Below are 22,676 nucleotides of genomic sequence, written 5' to 3'. Positions count from 1 at the left end.
GTGAAAAAATTTTAATACATGCTGTTTCTTTTCTTTTCAAAAAAAAAAAAAAATTTATTTGCTTTTGGTGATGTTGATGGAGTAGGAATCAATGCAAGGCTTCAGCATCCACTTGGAGTAACCTGGGACCAGAAAAGGAATTTACTGTATGTGGCAGACTCTTACAATCACAAGGTGAGTCTTGACAGAATTATATAATACCCTGCTTTTCACTTGTGGTATTTAAAATGCTGAAAGATCTGTGAGCCTCCTACAACTGCCACTCTAAACTGTAGGGAGGAATAACAGTCTTTGACAACTGTACATAAGCCTTTCTGTTCCTTTTTTGGTCCTTTCTTTGCAGAAATGATGTGTTAGTACTCTGAGCTGGGGAAAGGACTAAACAAATTCCCAATGACGATAGCTAGAAATTGGGAATTGCAAGCCACTAAAGCTGTTGAGTAACATCTTCAGTAAATAAGGAGAAGGCAGGTAACAGGGAAATTAATATGTCAGTTAACAAATGAACATTTTTGAGCCTTTGCATACTTGCCGTGCCTGTTAGCAAATAACTCGTTTTCATCAACATTTCTGTTTTCTTTGTCTATTTTATTTTTACTATGCATTTTTAAAATAAAATCATTGGAACATAAATATTAGTATTTTGTGATGAGAAGCTTATGAATTTAACGTAATTGAAACACAGGAATCACAGCGTCTAACATAAGTAGCAAATCCTCAGCCAGTATTAGATATTCCTAAGAAGGAGGTCAGTTCAACTGTGTCCCATTGTGAGGGAAAAGAAGAACATGAAATAATTTTTTCAAAGATTGCTTCTAGAAGACAGACCGTAACTGGGGATTTTATAGTGTTTAGCTCTCAGGATGAAATATCTCCCCTTAGACTAATTTGAATGTTTGGCTGTTCGAGAAAATATGGAAGTGTCTGTTCTTTCTCTGATGTTTATTAAGAAAACTAATAGCAATCAGGAATTCTCTGCCTTCCCTATTAATATGTTACTCTTCCATACCACAAATGTGAAACTGAGCTTCAGATAAATAAATTTTTGTTCTGTCCTTTTTAGATTAAAGTTGTGGATCCAAAAACAAAAAACTGTACAACACTAGCAGGAACCGGTAATGCAAGTAATATGATCGGTTCCAGTTTTACCGACTCAACTTTTAATGAACCAGGAGGCTTGTGTATTGGAGAGAACGGTCAATTATTATATGTGGCAGACACCAATAACCATCAAATTAAAGTGTTGGATTTAGAAACCAAAACAGTTTCCGTGGTAAGTAATCCTTAAGTTAAGGGGCATCATTTTAAGAAAGGTTCTGAAATCCCTAGCAACAGCTGAGGCACTTTTGGTTCGGCCAGCACTGGTGGTGAAAGTGAAGCATATAGACAGAGTAGTGAGTGGGTGCCTTTCCCAAGGATGTCCTGTTATTTTTAAAATAAAAATTCCACCTGTGCCAAGAGTGTTTGAGAAAAACAATAGAAGTTGGAGAGAATTTGATGAACTTTCAGAAAAGGAAGAAAAAAGACTCATCTGTTTTTAAATGTATGGACATACTGATACACACAAACTATGTGGGTTGGATTGTTTGAGTGTGTTTTGTTTTTTTTTAATTTTTAAACAATCCTCAGACTGATGTGTAATCTTTGTTTCCTATGGTGAATCCATTACCAAATAATCTTTAAAGAAAGGTCTAGAAGCCACATTTCTCAGGACTTAAAAATAAGATGAGAGGAAACTTAAATACATTCTACTTTTAAAGATATGGATATGGTCTCTAATAAAATTTCAAGTTACCCCTTTCTATGTCACATTTGTCCAGAAAATGCAGGAGTTCTTTATCTAAAATTCTAGGAATTTCCAAGATGTGTTTTAAAATAAAAACACAGATTGCCATCATAACAATAAGTTCGTTTCTCATGACATAGATCTCTGATATGAGATGAATGATGTCTTATAGTTGGCAGTGAAGATTATAAGAGAGTGTATATTATATCCACTGCATTTAAATTGATAAAGTTTTAATTTCCTGCTATCTATAAACATATTAAACAATTAATTTCATTCCATTTCATTCATAAATGTTGACGGTCTTTTGGCCAGGATGAAGTTTTTTTTGAACCTATAAAATAATCATGAGGAAATCTAAGTAAACGCATTCTGATTCAGAAGAAAATGGCAATCAAGTTTCCTTGACATTGAACCTCACTTTTGTACTGAAGTCTGAAAATAAGCTCTCTCAGTCTACAATACTGTAAAGTACTTGTGCTTTAGAAAACAGATTTTCTTGTTTTTAGTTCCCAGTCTTCAGATCTGAAAATGCTGTGGTGGATGGTCCTTGTCTAGCAGGAAAACCAAAGACCTTACCCAAACTACCTAAATCTGCTCCAGGCATTAGACTTTCCCCTGTGGCTGCGTCTCCCGGACAGACTCTGCAGTTCAAGCTGAGATTAGACCTCCCATCAGGAACAAAGCTAACTGAGGGAGCTTCCAGTTGCTGGTTTCTGTCAGCTGAAGGTATGACAGTAACCTTTGCAAATGCAAATATTTTATGAATTCTTGATGTTTGATCTAGAAAATTTTCTCATTTGTTATGTGATACTTTAACTGTACATTTAGGCTGGATTTGAAGGGGGTCTTATAACACAGAAAGATCCAGATCTAACCCCACTTTAGCAGTTTTCTTTAGTCTTTGAGATTCTTTGAGATTCTTTCTCTCTCTTTATTAATAACTGTGTAACTCACCCAAAGGTAATCATAATTGTTGCCATTTGCTCCCAGGCAAGTTCATCAGGAGGTGGACTGTTTGTGGTCCTGAATAATAAATAGGTCCTTGCATATTAGAACTGAAAGGCATCAAAAGACACCCTGTGTTCTAAGCCTCTTATAAATAAGGAGACTAGAGGCTGAAAGAGATAAAATTATTTGCTTAAGGGCATATATTTAATTAGGTCAAAAGACGGAATTTGAACCCAGCTCTGCTAGTTCTTAATTTAGTTACTTTTCCTTTGTGCTGTGTGTGCATGCTTGGTCGCTCAATCATGTTCGACTCTTTGCAGCCCCATGGGCTGTAGCCAGCCAGGCTCCTCTGTCCGTGGGATTTTCCAAGCAAGACTTTTGGAATGGAGTGCCATTTTCTCCTCCAGGGACTCTTCCCAACCCAGGGATCAAACCTGCATCTCTTGCGTCTCCTGCATTGACAAGCAAATTCTTTACTGCTAGCACTACTTGGGAAGCCCTTCCATTGTGCCACTCCATCTCAAACTAGCTCCAGGGTTACTAGTGCTTGAAATGAACTTAATTTTCTAAAGACATATAACACTCAAGGCCACCAGTTACACATTTGCATGTTACAGAAGCTTCCAAACCTTACTCTTCATTTCTGCACTTAACTTATCATTGTGTTGAGTTAACACATTGTGTTGAGGACCAACAGCCATCCCTAGGTTATACTTTGGTGGCTCTGTTCTGGCACAGTACAGCATAGAGATCAAGGAAGGGAAGAGGGACCCTCACAGGAGACTGAAGAATGAATAAGCAAGCACGTGCAGGCAAAACTCAGAGAAGGTCGTTTTCTAGAGCCGGTGTTTTAAGGAGAGAGTGATCAGCTGTGTCAAGTGCTGTTGATAGATGAGCTAAGATAAGGGCTAAGAATTGATCTTTGATTCAACATTATAGTTAATTTATATCCTCGACCAGAGCTATTTCAGAATGATGAAAGAGGTGCCTAATGAGAGCAAATTAAAAAAGAAGAAAGGAACTGTAGAAAGCAAATGTAGATAGCTCTTTGAGGAGTTTAGTTAAAAAGATAACAGGAAAGAGAGCAGTTGCTTGAAGGGGAAAGCAGAGTTGGGAGAGCAGTGTGTTTGCTGTTATTGATGGCAAAGATCAGTAGAGAAAAGATGATGTGTGGTAGCCGTGGATATCCTTTAGGAAGATATGAGAGAAGATGGGCTCGAGTGCACAGGTGGAAAACTGGTCTTTGCCAGGAAAGTGGGCAGCATTTCCATGGTAAGGAGGGAAGGCTCCAGGTGTGACCCCGAGATCTGGTTAGGAAGTTGTGGAGATGAATGCTTGCAGAAGTGTTTTTCTGCATGCTTGTTTTCTTAGTATTAATATGTTGGGGAGTGTGACCATCAAGCTGAGAGTGAGAAGGGGATGGGGAGAAGGTTTTGGAGGTTTGAAGAAAGAGGGTCCGAAGGGTGAAAGGGTGACTACGTGAGGGAAATACAGTATGCCTGCTGAACGGCTGAAAGGCTGCATTTGAGGCTGGCTGTCATGAACTGAAAGTCAGTCTAGTCCACATCGAAGTGGTTTTTCTCCAGCCAAGGTTACACACAAGGAAGCAGCTCTGTGACAGCCTAGAGGGTGGGGGGTGCTTGGAAGGGGGTCAAGAGGGAGGAAATACATGTATACTTAGGCTGATTCACATTGCACAGCACAGACCAACACATTGTCAAGCAATTGTCCTCCAATTAAAAATAAATTAAAAAAAAGAGTGCAGTTACTAAGTAGTTTAATCAGAAGTTCTCCGAAGTCCTGATCCAGTATTAATTGTGATTACTACTATACCATTAAATCTCACAGATTCTAAAGAATTAGATTTCCCCCTTGAGTATGATTTAAAAATTTTTTTTTAATTCTTGTTTTTAACTGAAATAACTTGACAGATTCTAATTCAGTTCTTTGGTTGTTTTATTATCTTTCACTTTTCCAGATAGTTTCTTGTCAAATACTTTAGAGCTTTCAGTTGCTGTTCATTTTATTTCAGTAGTATCATTAAGACTTGACTTTTTCAGTTGCTCAGTCATGTCTGACTTTTTGTGACCTCATGGACTACAGCACACCAGGCTTCTCTGTCCTTCACTGTCTCCCAGAGTTTGCTCAGATTCATGTCCATTGAGACCAGTTATTAAGCCTGAATCTGTGTTTTCTTCTCCAGAGATTCCCAGAGTAGCACTTGAGCCCCATTAACTTGCTTGCTACAAGAAAATGAATGCCAAAGCCATTGCTTAAAAGTATGCCATTCGAGTAGAAGAAAAAACATTGTTGGAAGAGGATGTGTAATTGAATACAAACGAATTACTGTGATTAGAATCCAGGCAGAGCCTTTGTCCTCACTGTCTAATTTGTGATCTTTGAGCCTTTTCTCAAAGTATTCAGTTACTGTAAATTATGTTAAGATTTGGGTGTGTATTTGAATCAGTGTGAACTTATTTCATGAATTTACAAGTAATTGGTATACTGCTTGTCTTATAGCAGTGCTTTCCAGCGTCTCCAACAAAGTAGGCAGTAATTTCAAAGTGAAATAGTTGTAGTCCATAATGGAATTCTGACGTCTTGTCTCTAGTGATCTTCTTCTGTCCGAGCCTCCCGTGCTCTCGCACATGTTCTCACTCAGTTTTTCCTGCCCTACTCCACCTCTCTCATGCCTGCTCACACACACACCTTGGTACATTCTCAGGGGAGCAGCTATTGTCCTGCAACTGCCCACGTGGAATCCACGCAAGAGAGAGCAGAGAGCTCTTGGTAGGCTAGCCAGAAGAAACTGTGCTGGCTCTGGAGGGACCGACTGAGCCTGTGAAACGATCACCACCATCCACTCCCTGCAGAGGAGAGTTCTGAGCCATGCGGCACTAGCGGATGTTTGGAGCTAGGATTGTGGGCAGAAGAGAGCTCAGACCCTGGCCATTCACTCCTCAGTAAGTTTAGAGCAAGTCCTCGACTGCCAGTTCAGCTGTTCTGCCTAGGTCCATTAGTCTGAAAGCATTGCATCACTGGGAGATCATGTTAATTTAATTTCTCTCCGTGAAATTAAACATTATTTTTAAGTAGGATACTGGTAAATTAACATGCTTATTTTCACTCTACTTTGTCAGTTACACAAGTTAATGATACTAATATTGAGTTATTAGAGTACAAAGTATAGATAGTGTTAAAGGAAAATGAAATAACCTATAGAGAAAATTCTTAGTCATCTTAACACTTATCCAAGGCATTGGTTCTGTTTTTATTGTATTGTGCATTAGTTGCCAACTCATGTCCAACTCTTTGTGACCCTATGGACTGTAGCCCTCCAGGCTCCTCTGTCCATGGGATTTCCCAAGCAATGGAAAATGGGTTGCCATTACTGAAATGGGTTGCCATTTCCTTCTTCAGGGGATCTTCCTCACCCAAGGATCAAACCCACATCTCCTGCACTGCAGGCAGATTCTTTACCGCTGAGCCACCAGGGAAACAATTTGTTTTGGTATAGGGACAAATAAACTTTCAAGCAAGAATCCTAATAATTTAAGTCTTTGAGTATATTATTTTATAGGATACATTTGTAAACCTGTGATTAAAGGACATTTTTTATTCTTGGCTTGTTATTTAGAGACCATAACACTGATTTTTAACTAAATTTTGGTGGGTCTAGTCTTAAAGCTGCCAGCATTTATGGGAAGGTTTTAAGCCAATAAATTAATAAATAAATGGCAGTATAAAAGCCCCAAGGGCATATTGTGCTTCACAAATCCTTCATGTGAAGTATCTGAAAATTGTCTACAGAAACACTTTTATTTTTAAACCTGGACATTAAAATAGCATAATTTATTATTTTCCTGTTTTCATTTAACATATAAGTTCCCTTACTAATCTGCTGTATAACAAAATCAAACATATTCCTCAGTGCAGAAATAAGCAAAGAAGTCCAGAGACTTCAAAAAGAATTATGTTTAAAAGCTCTGCATTTAACTCTTTAGAGTCTCACCTTTCACAGTTTCCTTACTCTTACTTGATATATTTTTCTCAAATTTAATTTTTCAATCAACAGAATATTAGAAGCACTAAACTAAAGGAGAGATGAAGCGCACAGGTAGAGACAGGTGCTGTGGTCTGTTGACTCATCCTGAGGTCAAAAAAGAAAGAGAAGCTAAAAAAACAGACATAGAATTTCATCACTGCTCAGTAGATGGTCCAGTTTTTGTACAGATAGCCCTGAGTTGTTGGTAAGTCATTAGATTTTGTTCAGTTCTATTTCAGATGGCAGGAAAGCATGCCCTGCATTTCCCAAACACTGGCTCTTAATAGCTAAGCCCCTCTAACGCTGTTAGCCTAGGTATGTGCTTCCTCAGAGTGACACACACATTCCTTTGGAGAGAAGGCATTGGGTGACTGAAGACGTTTTAAAAACTTTAATACTAGAAGACAGATTTTTAGTGATTTTTAGATGTTTGTTGTATAGATGATCTATATATTTAACTCTCAGAGGAGTCTTATGTATTAAAATGAAGTAAACAAAGACTTGTCTTTTACACTGAGTCCATTGGAATAATGTATGCAGTGTTACTTGTTTCTGAAAAACAAATCAATTTTTTTTATTTCCTTTGGATAGTCAATAATTCATCACTGTCTTTAATGGAAAGTCACTGCAGAGTTGTACATACATTTGTTTTCCCTAGTTTGTTTTGTAGTTTGCATATTGTATTTCTAGATACTTTTATCTGGTAAAAATTAACTATTTTCTGAAGTGTCTTATGTTTATTTCTAGGACTTATTAATAGGTTTCATTTCTACATTTTCATTTTAATTTTACCACATTTTAAATCTATAACCATACTTGTAATATTCATCTTGATTTCAATAAAAATTAATTTATATTTATGTTTGCAGTGTTCAAAGAAAGAATTTTAATTTGATATCAAGATGGCTAGATTAGGGACTTATATCTTGTGTCCCTCACACAGAGCACAATGCCTGGCATTTAGAGGCTTTCAGTAAATATCGTTCGAGAAGGCAATGGCACACCACTCCAGTACTCTTGCCTGGAAAATCCCATGGACGGAGGAGCCTGGTGGGCTGCAGTCCATGGGGTCTCGAAGAGTCGGACACGACTGAATGACTTCACTTTCATGCATTGGAGAAGGAAATGGCACCCCACTCCAGTGTTCTTGCCTGGAGAATCCCAGGGACGGGGGAGCCTGGTGGGCTGCCATCTCTGGTGTCGCACAAAGTCGGACACAACTGAAGCGACTTAGCAGCAGCAGTAAATATTGTTAGTGGGGTAAATCTAGTGTTTGTAAAGTTTGTCTGATTTCCTACTCAATTTCTTATGCAGTCTTAATAATTTATGTCTTTATTTTCTAGGCAATGAATGGCTTCTTCAAGGACAGATACCATCTGGAGAGATAGAAAGCATTTCCAATCAACCAACAATCTCACTGCAGATTCCTGGAGATTGTTTATCACTTGAGGCCATTCTGTCTATCAGCGTATTTCTCTATTACTGTAGCTCAGACAGTAGTGCCTGTATGATGAAGGGAATTTTGTTCAGTCAGCCTTTACAAATAACTGATACACAGCAAGACTGCATACCTCCAGTGGAACTCAAGTATATATTTTAGCAAGCTGGCTAGCAACCCAGTGCCACCTCTTCTTGCTCCCCACCATTACTGTAATTTATGAAAAGAAACTTTATTTCTGCCTCCGGGTACCCAGAAACCCAGTTCAGTTCTAGCACCTGATATTAAAATAAAGTATGCTCCTTATTTAATTATTTATTATAGACAAATTCCTTCATTCCGGCTGTGTACCAACGAAGTCACTGACCATGATTTGAACCATGATTCTGTAATCTGTGCTGTTACTTGGCACAAGACTTAAGTCCATGTTACAGGAAAGAATATTATCATGAGATAATTTTCAGTGACTACTGATAACAATAATGATACCAAATGTTTTAACTAACTTTTTTACCTTTTATGAAGCAGCACATCTGAATGTGTAAATTTCACAGTAACTTTAAACAGAGCTTAAGATCCAGTCCACGTGTTGATATAAGGACACCTGCCATTCAAGGCGTAGGGTCTGTTTTAGATCAAGAAAAAAAATGTCTTCATCACAGTAGTGGTTTAAAGAGCATCTAGGTGGTAAAAATGTTCCTTGTTCTCCTCTGTGATTTTCTCATTTGAGATATATTTATGGTTATAAATTATTTGCTATTTTAGCACACCATTATTAATGGTATGTTAAATATTCTGTATATTTCTATTTACAGAAAATATATTTCTATATTTCTGAAAGTTAGAGTCTCTAAGGACATATACAGACTCCTTTTAACATTTTTCTGAATGAACAGTTTTAGTAATGAATGAACAGTCTTAGTAATGAATGACTCCTTAGAAATATTAGGACTTTCAAAGAGAAAGGGACTTCAGAACACATTACTGCATGTGACACCACTTAATGGTAAAGAATTAATTGTTACAGCTGAGTCCGATGCAAATGGGTATATATGTTGTATTAGAAATTTACATTTCAGTTGAAGCATTAAATGCAGATTTGCTAGGTTTAGGGTTTTTTTGGTTCCCATATTGAGAATTTAAATTATCATTATTGTGATTTTTTAAAAAATAGCTGTTAAGCCTTCAAGGTGAAAATTTCAATATGAAGCACTTTTATGCTTTCATTATGTATAGTATATCTTAATATATTACTTTAAAATATTAAGGCTGAAACATACAGTGACTTGATGATCCTGTTTTTGGTGTGTTTTTTCTAACCTTAAAAGAAATAGTCACCCAAAGATATTGGAAAGGTTTTTTTTTTTCCGTGATGCTTTCTCTTTATAACTATTTTAAAAGACTCTGCTTGTTTTTACCAAAACTGATTCCACATGTTTGTGGTTTAATCAGCTTACAAGATTTTAAAAACAACAGGTGAATCATACTTATTCAGTAAATATTTATAGACAATATAGCATAATACGCCTTGTTGCTTCAAAACCAGTGCTGTTTGAATTGTAATATTTTAAGCATAATCATCTGCCCATATCTTTATATTCTTTTGAAATACAGTTTTGAACATACTATTTCAGATTACCTAAATATGAAGTAAGGGAATGCATAGATCATGACTATTTAATTTGTAGCCTCCTAAAGCTATATTTAAAGAGAAGAATAAATGTAAAGTTAAAAGAAATTCTGTTTAAAATTATATATAAGTACTTCATAAACCTTTTCTCTCCATTAAAAAAAATGTTCTGTAATAAAAGAATATATAATATTGACATTCTGTTTTATGGAGAATAGGCCATAGTCATTTTTAAAATCTCATTTTATTATTATACTTCTCATTTCCAGCTGGACAGAATGAAAATAGTTTGGCTTAATTTTTTCCTATTTAAGGACATAAACAGTTTCACTCTCTGAAGAAAATATATACACTTTTAACTTGCTAATTCAGGAATGCTTGATAATTATTTTTGCAGTATTATGCATGAACTTACACACAGTATATATTTTCATGTACATTAAAATCCAAAAACATTTCTAGAATATATTAATGTTCATTTTGTCTGTATAGAGTTTTCTGTTAGTATTAAGCTTATGCTCTTCTTGATTTTTAACTACAGTTCTATTGAATATTCTTATTCTTACCCAGCCAGTAATCTACATTGTTTTTCACATTCAAAATATTATGTATACAGATTACATGGTTTTTTTTGTCAGTCATGCTAAGCAATATAAATAGGTTCTTAGAATTTATGACTAACATAATAAACCTCTTACATGATAGAAAGCACTAGAAAGTTCATTTTTAAAAACTTCTGTGATTCCTGACTCTGTTTTTAAATGTATGGCATGAAGAAAAGCAAAAGTTATGTTCAGTGATAGTTTGAAAAACGATTTTAGTGTTAGTCACCATAATCAAATTGCCAGTGATGTGGCATTATATACACTTAGACGCAATACCTGGAATCTTTGCCCCAAATTATTCTGCTTCTCTGTCACTGTTTTTTTCTACCATTCTTTATATCACTTCACAAATGGTAAAATTTTCTTTTCTGAATTTATAGTCAGAATTGATATCTCTGAAAAGAATTTTGGTTATCTTGGAAATGCTCAAGCAAATATTTAACCTGTCCACAAAGGAAAACTTTACAGTTTAATCACCCATAAGTGTAACTTTGGCAAAGTTCAACGACTAAGCAACTTTCTCCTAAACTATTGTAATAATATATTTACCTATAGTATTATCAGGCCTGCAGAAAGCTATAAATTTTAACACAGCCCCCAAAAGCTTAGTATATGTAGATGAATGTACATGTCTATATACTTACACAGATACAAAGATCAACTAAATTTCTCACATGGCCAGTATACTCTGGAGACGGTACTACTGAGATAAGTTGCTCTCTGCTTGCTTTTTCATAGTTGGAAAATTTGGGAAGACATTAACAATACATATCTCTGTAATATAGTAATTTTCTACTTGCCCAACATTTAGTATTAGTTTATATCTGCCGATTAGAAACAGTCTAACCATTATATTTGACATAAGAACAGTCATCAAAAACTGAATTTCTTAACTCATGAGTTGCATGAAAATACATGCAGAGGGACTGTCATGTGGTGGACTATGAATGGTGGAATTGTGAATATTTTCTACTTTTTCTGTTTTTTTTAATTGAACAATGGGTTATTAAAAAAAAGAACGGGAATATGCTTTTAAAGACTTAAAATGAACTGAACAGTAAGCACTAGGTATATACTAACTTTTTCTGAAGTCACTTTTATCACGGAAGGTCAGAACTCAGTTTAGAGCTCTTTGATCTACCAGTTCTCTTCAGTTTGTGATTTGGTGGAGACAAAAATAATTGTGGCTTTTGCTGCTAGTGATTTTATTGTGTGATGTAGTATAGTGTTTATGAACACAGGCTTTGCAGTCACTTGGATTCTGCCCTATTAAATGGGGTCACTATACCTGCCTTATGGGGTTGCTGTAAGGGCTCAGTGAAACAGTATTTGTATAGCAATTAGTAGATAATGGAACTGCCAGTTATTGGTCTAGTAATAATAATGATAATAATTTATGACCATAAAACACATGGCTTCACACTTTCTTCGCAACTGCAGTTTCTAAAGGAAACTTCCTCTACCAACTGTGTGGTATGTTAATACTCTCTGCAGTGCTGGGATTCAAGAAGAGAAATAGTTTTATAATAAATATGTTACTGTTTTATAAACCATGTTATAAAGAAACAACCTACAGTTTTAAGAACTTTTTTAAGACCTGGAATGATGACTGATGAGCTTCCTTTGAGAGAGTCCAGACATACCCTAAACCATGTTCCTGGAATATCCACTGATGGTGCTTTCCCAAGCCGGAATTCCAAGTGCCTTCATGCATTTCGCCTCACGAATCAGACAGGTAGATCTTACGTCCGTTTTACACTGAGGAAGCAGCTTTAGAATGTTGGCTTCATGTCTCAAGTTCAGCACTCCCCGAGTAATGCCTGATGCTGGGGGGTGCCCGGGGCAGGCAGTTGCTCAGCCAGTTTTGCTGAATGATTGAGTGACTAGTGGGTGATGGGTCTTTTATTTGAACACAGATCTCCTACTAATTTCTAGCTCTACTCCTAGACGTAGAGTGCAAACAAACTGGGATTAAGAGTATTTATTTTTGTGAATGCTTTCTTAAGCCTTTGCAGTATTTGAAAAAAGTTATAAGAATAATAGCTAAATCTATTCAGTGCTAACTATGTGCCTGGCACTTTTCTAAGTGCTTTCTGTGTATCAACTAATTTAATCCTCACAGCCACCTTATTAGAGAGATTCTAGTTTTCCTTATTTCTCTGATGAGGAAACTGAGACACAAAGAAGTGGTAAGCACTTAGACCAGCGTAATTGAGATCAGACATTTAGGGCTGGCCGAACCTGGGTGCATCTACTCAACCACCATGCTTCTATGCCTGCCTTTAAAAGTGTTTGTTTGTTTTTTAAGCATAAATCTTCCATAGTTATATATAGTAACTAATCAACCCAAAGAACTTCAAAAGTCCTAGTAGTGATTGTTTTTGACGTTTAAAGTAAATCCATTTAATTAATATCAGCTTTTTGGACTTTTCATTATACATAGTTATCCTTCAGGGTTTGGAACAGTCTGTATAATTGTCTCTCCCAGAAGATTTTATGTACCATTCTTTCTTAAATTCAGATATTATCAAGCGTTTTTCTTGGCAGATGGATGTATTAAAGAATTAACTAGCCATTCAGTATTAGTTCCAACAATGTTATTTTAATTGGTCTTCAGAAGGTAATTATAAGACCTTGTCACAAGTATAACTGGATTCTTAGTACAGGACTGTCTCAAACTTTTGAAAGCTTGTTCATATTTAAGAAAATAACTGTTTTAATGACCAAAGTGAGCTATAGAAACATAATACTCGGCCCATCTGTTAACACACAGAATCATCTGCCTACTTGATTCATAACTACTGCAGTATATAGACCTCATCCCACCCTGCCCCCCAAGACTCAAGATCTATGCAGTTCTATTCTAGTAAAGTTTTCACCAGATCACCCTATTATTCCAGCTTTTGGTTCTATTAAAAGATATGACGTAGAATGCTGCCTACCGGTGATTATGATTCATGAGCATCCAGATACAAGAATGTAAATGGTTTTCATTTATCATCTGCTAATTTAAATATTATTAGAATTTGTTAATATTGTTATAAAATTCCAAATCAGAAATCTATCAGGAAATGTACATCAACTTTAAGAGATGGGAGTGTTACACTTTACAAGTAGAATTAACTGTTAATCACCAAGATTTCCTCCTTTTTCCTCTTCTAGTGGCACATAGTTTATTTAAATGAGTTCACAATAACCATAAATCATGATTTTGTCCTGACTACTTAAAAGTGTGTCTCCACCCCCTCTTTTCCTAGCAGTAGGATGATAGAAAGCATGGCCTTAAGAGCTAGAGGCGGGACTAACCTCCTGTGTGTATTCCCTGCCCTGCACAGCTTGGCCCTTTCATGTATTATTAGACTGCAGGTCAGCCTAGCTGCTTTAGGCCAGGGCTGCCAGTCTGACCACAGCCTGGGAAAAGCAGAACAGGAGGCAGCGTGGTCGGCCTCTCTGACTGCATCCCCTTTGTTTCTGAGTGTGCTGATTTGGTTTAGGTTTTGTCAAAAGTTGGAGTTGGAAAGTGGAACCCTAGATACCTGTGGACTCTTAGCCTAGCTATAGTTATTCCTTGTTTGGGATGTCCCTTTTCCACATTGGCATGTCGCTCTCAAGTGGACCAAAGGACATTTTATTCTGTTGAAAGCCCCATGACCAAAAGGAAAGAATTGTAAGTACTTCCAAATCTACCTCCTGGCCTGTACCAACCATATCCTGAAAAGCCCTGAACAAGCATGGTGAAGCACTGGACAGCCACATACTCGCAGGCATTTTGGAACATGTCAGGGCATGGTACGGATGCCTTCCCCTTAAAGGAGCAGCTTTCAGACCTGGTGTTTTTCAATAATACAGAATTAAGCAAAATTGTCAGGTTTTTTTTTATGAGTTAAAGGGACAGCAGAATTTATTGCCTTTTGCTTTTAGTATACTGGGTTACATATTTATGTTTGAAATGAGGCCTCATAATACTGAGAGGGAAAAAAAAGCAATCCTCAAATTTGACTAGAACCAGTTTAAATAGTGTTTTTGAATATCTAGTGTGCTATGCTCGTAAGTATGTGTTAAGGTATATAGGGCAAAACAGTTGATACATGATGGTAGTGAAGGGTAAAAATAGACACATTAATTTCTGAAAATGAAAAAGGGCTCAGTCTAGGAACTATCTTCTAGTTTTAGATTTTTGTCATCACTATTCTGAGTCCCACCAGAAATGTGTTTGTTCTGTGAGCATGTGCAGAATGGGCTACCTGTTGTGTTCATTACATGTTCAGATGCTAACAAGTGTGTGTGTGTGTGTGTGTGGAGTTGGAATGTACTTTCTCTGTGTGCCTCTGATGTTCATCACCCAAATTTACCTGTAGGAGTACACAGCCACATCCTCTCCACACCTTAGGCTTCCCTCTCTTTGCAAACAGTAGTGTCTGCAGAAGTGTCAACGAGGAGCTGTATGGTTCCACAAATGACAGGTATAGTAGATCGGTTTTGTTGTGGTAAATTTTTTTTTTCTAAAATTCTTACTATTTCAGTTTCTGAAGAAGGAGAACATTGTGCTACATGACTTTAAAATCAATTTTACTCTACTTCAGGTATATGTTTCTAATTATGTTATACATAGGTTAATATTTTGTAAAAGTTTGAAGTTTTCACTGTTAGGATGCATTGAGAGCCAGTTTAGAAATGCTTTAATTGCTGTCATTACTTTACATGTGGATTATGGATTAATCAAAGTGTGCTGTGATACATATATATCACATACATACACATATACATACATACATATACACACAATCACTTTCAAATTGTAACATTTCATAAATTTGTCAAGTTTTAAAAACTCAGACTCTTCCCCTCTTGTGTGTGCATAAAGTTGTGGTTTTATCTTTAAGAATAGAGTTGGTCTGCTGTGCTGACTTCATCTCTGTCATTCCAAGAGTTTGATTATGTCTATTTTTTCTTCAAAGATAAAAGATGCAATTGAAATCCAGTTCACAGGATCATGTATTAGACTTGGTTGAGTTCTAAAAGAATTGACTTGGTCTGCATTTGTAAGCATTTCATGTAGATAGAGTAATATATTTTTGTACAACACTGTATTTCTACATTTATTTCAAGTCTTTTCAGTGACTCTAAGTACATGTGTTAAGATGGTTTGGAATGAGAGCACAGTGGCCTTCATTACCAACTCAAAAGAAGTGTATAATTCATGCGGTTATAGAAAACCAGAATGTGTTCAGACTGTACACTGAAACCGAATGCCTCTTTTCTAAAGCTTTGTACATTTTTTTCATGAAATAGATTAAATATTTTCCCTCTAAAGCTATGTTTCTCTTTTTTATGCTTTCTGTTGTAAGTATACCATGAGATCATTCTACGGCTTGGAATCCTATCATCCAGATTAAAAATGGTGCTTAGTTTGGGTGGGAGGAGGCAGGGAGGCAAGATGAGGGTGACCAGTAGATGTGAGTCATATGATCCTAGCTTTTGTGTTAAGTGATTCAGGAGTTTTAGGGAGAGGGGTTAAAACCAGGGGTTATGGATAATACAACTGCGTGTACTTCATTCCATTAAAAAAGAGAAGGCAGAGAGGCCGGTACAAACTTGCTGCGCTCGATGGGGTCAGGAGGACGGGGACAATGTCAAGAGGGTAGGCAGCGGCCAAAGCTTGAGTGAAGTGCATCCTCTAGCATTTCAATAAGCTAGAAGCCATTAAGGAATTTTTAACAGGGAGTCCTGTGATCTAGTTTGTTTTTAAAGATCTCTGTGCCTGCTATGTGAAAAACGGCTTATGAGAAATGGGGCCGAGAGAAGAAGCAGTTAGAATGCTATTAGTCCAAGCAATAAAGAGTTAATTATGCCAGACAATATGGTCCTGGCACAAAAACAAAAATACAGATCAGTGGAACAGAAGAGAAAGCCCAGAGATAAATCCACACACCTGTGATCACCTAATCTATGACAAAGGAGGCCCGAACATACAATGGAGCAAAGACTGCCTCCTTCAATAAGTAGTGCTGGGAAAACTGGACAGCTATGTGTAAAAGAATGAAATTAGAACACTCCCTAACACCATACATAAAAATAAATTCAAAATAGATTAAAGACCTATGTGTAAGGCCAGACACTATGAAATTCTTAAAGCATACAATACTCTTGGACATAAATTGCAGCAAGAGCTTTCTTTGATCTTTCTCCTAGAGTAATGAGAATAAAATAAAAAGGACCTAATTAAACTTAAAAACTTTTGTTTTTAAGCAAAGGAAACCATAAACAGCAAAGGAAAGGAAAGGAAACCATAAACAAGGCAAAAAGACAATCCTCAGAATGGGAGGAAATATTTGCAAATGAAAAAGATGAGTTTCCAAAACATAACAAACATGCAGCTCAATATTACAAAAACAACCCAATAAAAAAGGGTGGAAGGTCCAAATAGACATTTCTCTGAAAAAGATGTACAGATGGCCAAGAGACGCATGAAAAGATGTTCACTATCACTTAGAGAAATACAAATCAAAACTACAATGAGGTATCCCCTCACACCTGTCAGAATGACCATCGTCAAAATTCTTACAAACATTAGATGTTGGAGAGGGTGTGGAGAAATGGGAACCCTCTTGCACTGTTGGTGGGAATGTAAATTGATACAGTCACGATGGAAAACGGTCTGAAGGTTCCTTTCAGAACTAAAAATAGAACTACCATGTGATCCAGCAATCCCACTACTGGACATGTACTCAAGAGAAAACCATAACTTGAAAAGACACGCACCCCAGTGTTCATTGCAGCACTAGTCAGGACTAGTTCATTGCAGTCCAATAGTCAGGACATGGAAACGACCTAGATGTCCATCAACAGAGGAATGGATGAAGAATATGTGGTGCATAAAAGCAAGGGCTTCCCCAGCAGCTCAGCGGCAAAGAATCTGCCTGCAACACAAGAGATGTGGGTTCTATCCCTGGGTGGGGAAGATCCCCTGGAGAGGAAAATGGCAACCCACTCCAGTATTCTTGCCTGGGAAATTCCATGGACAGAGGAGCCTGGTGGGCTACAGTCCATTGGGTTGCAAAAGTGAAGCGACTCAGCAATTAATCAACAACATATATACAGTGAAATAGCAATATTAAACATAAAAAGGAATGAAATTGGGTCATTTGTAGAGATGTGAGTGGACCTAGAGACTCATACAGAGTAAAGTAAGTCAGAAAAAAAACAAATATTGTATATTAACAGATATATGTGGAATCTGAACAGATCGGTATAGACAATCTTATTAAAGCAGAAATAGAGATGCAGACATTGAGAACAAACATACAAAGTGGGGAAAGCGGGAATGGAATGAATTGGGAGCTTGGGATTGATGTATATACACTACTGTGTATAAATTAGACAGCCAGTGAGAACCTGCTGTAGAGCACGGGTAACTCGGTGCTCTGTGGTGACCTAAATGGGAAGGAAATCCAAAAAAGAGGGGATATATGTATACGTATAGCTGATTCACTTTGCTGTGCAATAGAAACTAAAGCAACTATAGGCCAATAAACATTTTAAAACTTTTTTGAAAAGTTAATTATGAATTGGGTTAGTATGGGAGAACTGGATAGAACTGACACATGGAGGTAAACCCATTAAGATTTGCTGGTAGATTTGACTTTTTTGCCCATGAAATCGGCAATATTTAAGAAGACTTGGTGAGGTCACATGGAAATGGGCACTTTTATCATGGCTTTTCGCACAGAGTTGGACACAACTAAAGCAACTTAGCAGCAGCAGCAGCAGCAGCAAAGGAATATAAATTATGCATCTCTTTCAAGGGCTATTTGGCAATGTCTATCAAAGTTTTAAATGCATAAATGTCTTGACCCAGTAGTTGCACTTACAGAAATTCATTCATTAGAGTACTTGCCTACGTGGACTCAGAATGTCAGCAACCCTAATAGTGAAAAACTTACAACAACCTGAATGTCCATCAACAGAATGTGGTAATGTAAATATCCTATTATGTTTTTTTAACTACACATATTACCAAAAAGACAAAAAACAAAAAACAGTTTTGGTGACAATGTTGAAAAAGGGAACCCTTGTGTATGTACTGTTGGTGAGAATGTAAACTGGTGCGGCCATCATGGAATCATGGAAAACATTATGTGCTTAGTTGCTCGGTCATGTCCAACTCTTTGTGACCCCATGGACTGTAGCCCACCAGGCTCCTCTGTCCATGGGGATTCTCCAGACAAGAATACTGGAGTGGGTTGCCCTGCCCTCCTCCAGAGGATCTTCCCAAACCAGGGATCAAACCCAGGTTTCCTGAATTGCAGGTGGATTCTTTACTGTCTGAGCCATCAGGGAAGCCAAGAATACTGGAGTGGGTAGCCTATCCCTTCTCCAGGAGAACTTCCAGACCCAGGAATCAAATTGGTGTCTCCTACATTTCAGGCAGATTCTTTACCAGCTGAGCTACCTGGGAAGCCCTGGAAAACAGCATGGAAGTTCCTAAAAAAACTAAAAATAGGCCTATCATATGACTTAGTAATTCCATTTCTGGGTATTTATCTGAAGAAATTGAAAACACTAACTTGAAAAGATACATACACCCTTATGTTCATTGCAGCATTATTTACAAGAGCCAAGATATGAGGGGAAAAAAAAAAAACCTGTGTCCATTTATGGATGAGTAGATTAAGAAAATGGGATACATGTATGTGTGCATAGTATATGTATATATGTGTGTATATATGAATATATACAGTAGAATATTATTTATCCATAAAAAAGGAGATCTTGCTATTTGCACCAACTTGAATGGACCTTGAGGGCATTATAATAAGCAAAATTAAGTCAGACAGACAAATACCATATGATCTCACTTTCATGTGAATCTAAGAACAAACAAAACACAAACCAAAAAACTGAGCTCATAGATGAAGAGGACGGATGGGTGGTGAGGAACAGGCGAAATGGGTGAAGGGTCAAAAGGTACTGCTGCTGCTGCTGCTGCTAAGTCGCTTCAGTCGTGTCCGACTCTGTGTGACCCCATAGACGGCAGCCCACCAGGCTCCCCCATCCCTGGGATTCTCCAAGCAAGAACACTGGAGTGGGTTGCCATTTCCTTCTCCAGTGCAGGAAAGTGAAAAATGAAAGTTAAGTCGCTCAGTCGTGTCCAACCCTCAGCGATGCCATGGACTGCAGCCTACCAGGCTCCTCTGTCCATGGGATTCTCCAGGCGAGAGTACTGGAGTGGGGTGCCATTGCCTTCTCCGAAAAGGGTACTAGTTCTACTTAAAAATAAACAAATAGCTTTATAGAAGTACACATTTGTTTACACACACACAAATTACATAAAGGGTCATTGCTGTGTACAGCAATGCAAGATTATAAAAATGACCATGCATGCAAGCTGAAACTACAAAGCAATCTTGATAATCAATGAAAGAAAGTATTATTTGTCCATGATCTTTAAAACTATTTGTTAATTAAAATATTAAAAACGTTCATGTTGATTATAAATACATGGGGAAATTTTTTAAATGAAGCTAAATTTATTTTTTATTTATTTAGCACACTGTAATTTAAAACTTTACAAATATTGAGAGTTGAAGTTTTTACTTCTTCATGAAGAAAACTTACCAAGATTATTTGAACAGTGTTTGCTTTCTTCTCACCACAAATTTATGAGACAGAGTAGGTGTCCTTTCTCTGCCCTGGCAAATCATCACGCTCCTTTCTAAGTTTGGATCAGCTACCAGCATTTTAATCTTTGTGCTTTCAGTGCGGTGTTATCTCTAAGAGTTCCTTTAACGCGGTGTGGTTTTTTTTTTTTTTTTTGGCCAGAGTGACTTCCTCTGAGACAGGGAATTCTTTTCATTACATTCACTTTCCTCACTTATGTTAAGCTCACCCTCACGAAGTTTCTCTGGTTGTGTACCTAGAGTCCATCAAACATTCTCCTGGGCAGCTATTTTCTCTGAAACTGTATTTACATTCCATTCAAATTTCACTTCCACTGTTTTCACTTTTCATTCCTTTGCTGTACATATTTAAGGCCAATTCCCTCTTTTGGTTTTCCACTTTTGTAAAATGTCGCATGGCTCTGTGACCGGAAACCAAGAGGGCAGCACAGCTACGTGATTTGCTGTCTGTGCATGAAGTAAAAACATGAACAGTGACCGGTCAGTAATGGGCTTTGAAGGCGGCATTATGAATCGCTGGTCATGGGATGCATCTGTTCATAGGTAAACTACTCTCAGTTAATATACCATGATAGCTGACGCTGAAAGTTGTGTTGTTGGGCAACTGGTATTATTTAAACTGTAGTCCCTGAGACTGTGCACACCAGAACTACTCAAAGCAAGGGCTTTGAATATAGAGAGAAACAAGGAATAGATAACAGAAGGGACACAGTAATTTCCTAATAACTATGCAGAGTTAAGACCCTGATGTTGGGAAAGATTGAAGGCAGGAGGAGAAGGGGATGACAGAGGATGAGATGGTCGGATGGTATCACCAAATCAATACACATAAGTTTGAGCAAACTCTGGCAGATGGTGAAGGACAGGGAAGCCTGGCATACTGCAGTCCATGGGGTCACGAAGAGTTGGACACAACTGAGCGATTTAACAACAGCAACAAAATACAGAGTTAAATACAGGGGATAGGTAAGGACTAGTATTTACTGACCTGAAATACTTTTCTATTGTTTGATCTTTTGCAAATTAATATTTATAGCTTTGAGGGCAAACGAAAGTGGGAAAAAGATTACTTCTGTCTCCCAAAATCTCATCCTGTCTCCCACAGTTGGCATCCTGGTAAAGGTAACCAGAAGGACATTGACAAGTATTAATAATATGAGAAACAGTGCTGAATAAGAAACTCTTTGTTGGAGGCGTAGGGGTCAGGAAAGCCTGTGATGGTTATCTTAGAATATGTGAAGAGAAATCATGTAGAGTGAGAGTGAGTTTGTCAACAGCATAGTGGCATGTCTAAAACACTGAATTTGTGTCAACTGACCTGACTCTATAACTAAACAACAGAATGGCCTTGAGCAAGTAACTTCACCTCTGACATTGCTTCTTCATCTGTCAAACTGAGTATTAATACCTCACAGAATTATTTTACGATAACATTAGAAAAGAACTTAGCCCAGTGACTAACAACTAGTCCATGCTCCAACACTGAGTCATTCATGTGCCAAGAGCACTGAGTTCTCTGCCCATGAATGTCTTCAGATAGAGGCTATAAGATAGTTGGATCCAGTATTTATCACAATGGGTGGTAAATGAAACCAGATGACCTCAAGTTCTGAATCACTCTAAGAGTCTGTGATTTGGAATACATATGGAAAATTCTGTTAACTTTTACTTCAAAATAATAACAATTCATTATTTATGCCTTAGGACTTTAAAACATTTTTTAGAATGAAATACATACACCACAAACCAACTCAAATACTAGTACATTTAAAGATACACAGATTTTTAATAGAACTCAGAAAATTACTTAAAACACTTATAGATAACCCAATGCAATGTTATTAGTATAAATAATTTTATATAACTTCCCTTTTGCTTTATGAATATGCCACAATAAATATTTTAAGTATCCTTTATCTTTATGTACATAAAACCTTACTTAGAGTATTTTTAAAATCCATTAAAATGAAGGTTTACAGAAAGTCACGGGCTATCCAATATACAGTAATTGTGCTGTTTTACAGATTTGTGACCTTGATCTTAACCGCTTTCCAAAAAATATATTGCTCTTTATTTTGTGATTTTTTTTTTTCACAATACATGGGATACATCAAGACACTGATGATGTTTTGTGTTCAATTCTTATCTCGTTAGCCGTTTAGGAGCAGATAAAATCAAGGAACTTGGATACGGAAATGACAGGCAAATGTATTTCCAAGCTCCTGCAATCTGAAATTTGTCTTTCAGTAGGTGAAAGGTAAAGGCAAAGGAGAAAAGGAAAGACATAAGCATCTGAATGCAGAGTTCCAAAGAACAGCAAGGAGAGATAAGAAAGCCTTCCTCAGTGATCAATGCAAAGAAATAGAGGAAAACAATAGAATGAGAAAGACTAGAGATCTCTTCAAGAAAATTAGAGATACCAAGGGAACATTTCATGCAAAGATGGGCATAATAAAGGACAGAAATGGTATGGACCTAACAGAAGCAGAAGATATTAAGAAGAGAAGGCAAGAATACACAGAAGAACTATACAAAAAAGAT

The 22,676-nt window shown here is 37.1% G+C and overlaps 1 protein-coding gene across 2 annotated transcripts in view; it reads left to right on the top strand.

Annotated features, from left to right (window-relative positions):
• Nucleotides 1-15,768, top strand: part of NHLRC2 (NHL repeat containing 2) — a 62,935-nt gene extending 47,167 nt beyond the window's left edge. Inside the window, exons 8-11 of one of the 2 annotated variants that reach the window (XM_005888650.3) lie at nucleotides 52-174; nucleotides 1,064-1,273; nucleotides 2,296-2,515; nucleotides 8,126-15,768. In XM_005888650.3, the coding sequence (XP_005888712.1) occupies nucleotides 52-174; nucleotides 1,064-1,273; nucleotides 2,296-2,515; nucleotides 8,126-8,382 (810 nt within the window). In that variant the 3' untranslated portion in view covers nucleotides 8,383-15,768. Of the gene's footprint in view, nucleotides 1-51; nucleotides 175-1,063; nucleotides 1,274-2,295; nucleotides 2,516-6,812; nucleotides 7,592-8,125 lie in introns of those variants that run through there. The other variant, XM_070363707.1, reaches the window with a different exon arrangement.
• The last annotated feature ends 6,908 nt before the right edge of the window (nucleotides 15,769-22,676 follow it).

Source organism: Bos mutus, chromosome 26 (assembly GCF_027580195.1).
Source record: "Bos mutus isolate GX-2022 chromosome 26, NWIPB_WYAK_1.1, whole genome shotgun sequence".
Lineage (NCBI taxonomy): Eukaryota > Metazoa > Chordata > Mammalia > Artiodactyla > Bovidae > Bos > Bos mutus.
Note: the sequence above shows the minus strand (reverse complement) of the source record. Positions and strands in the feature narration are given on the sequence as shown.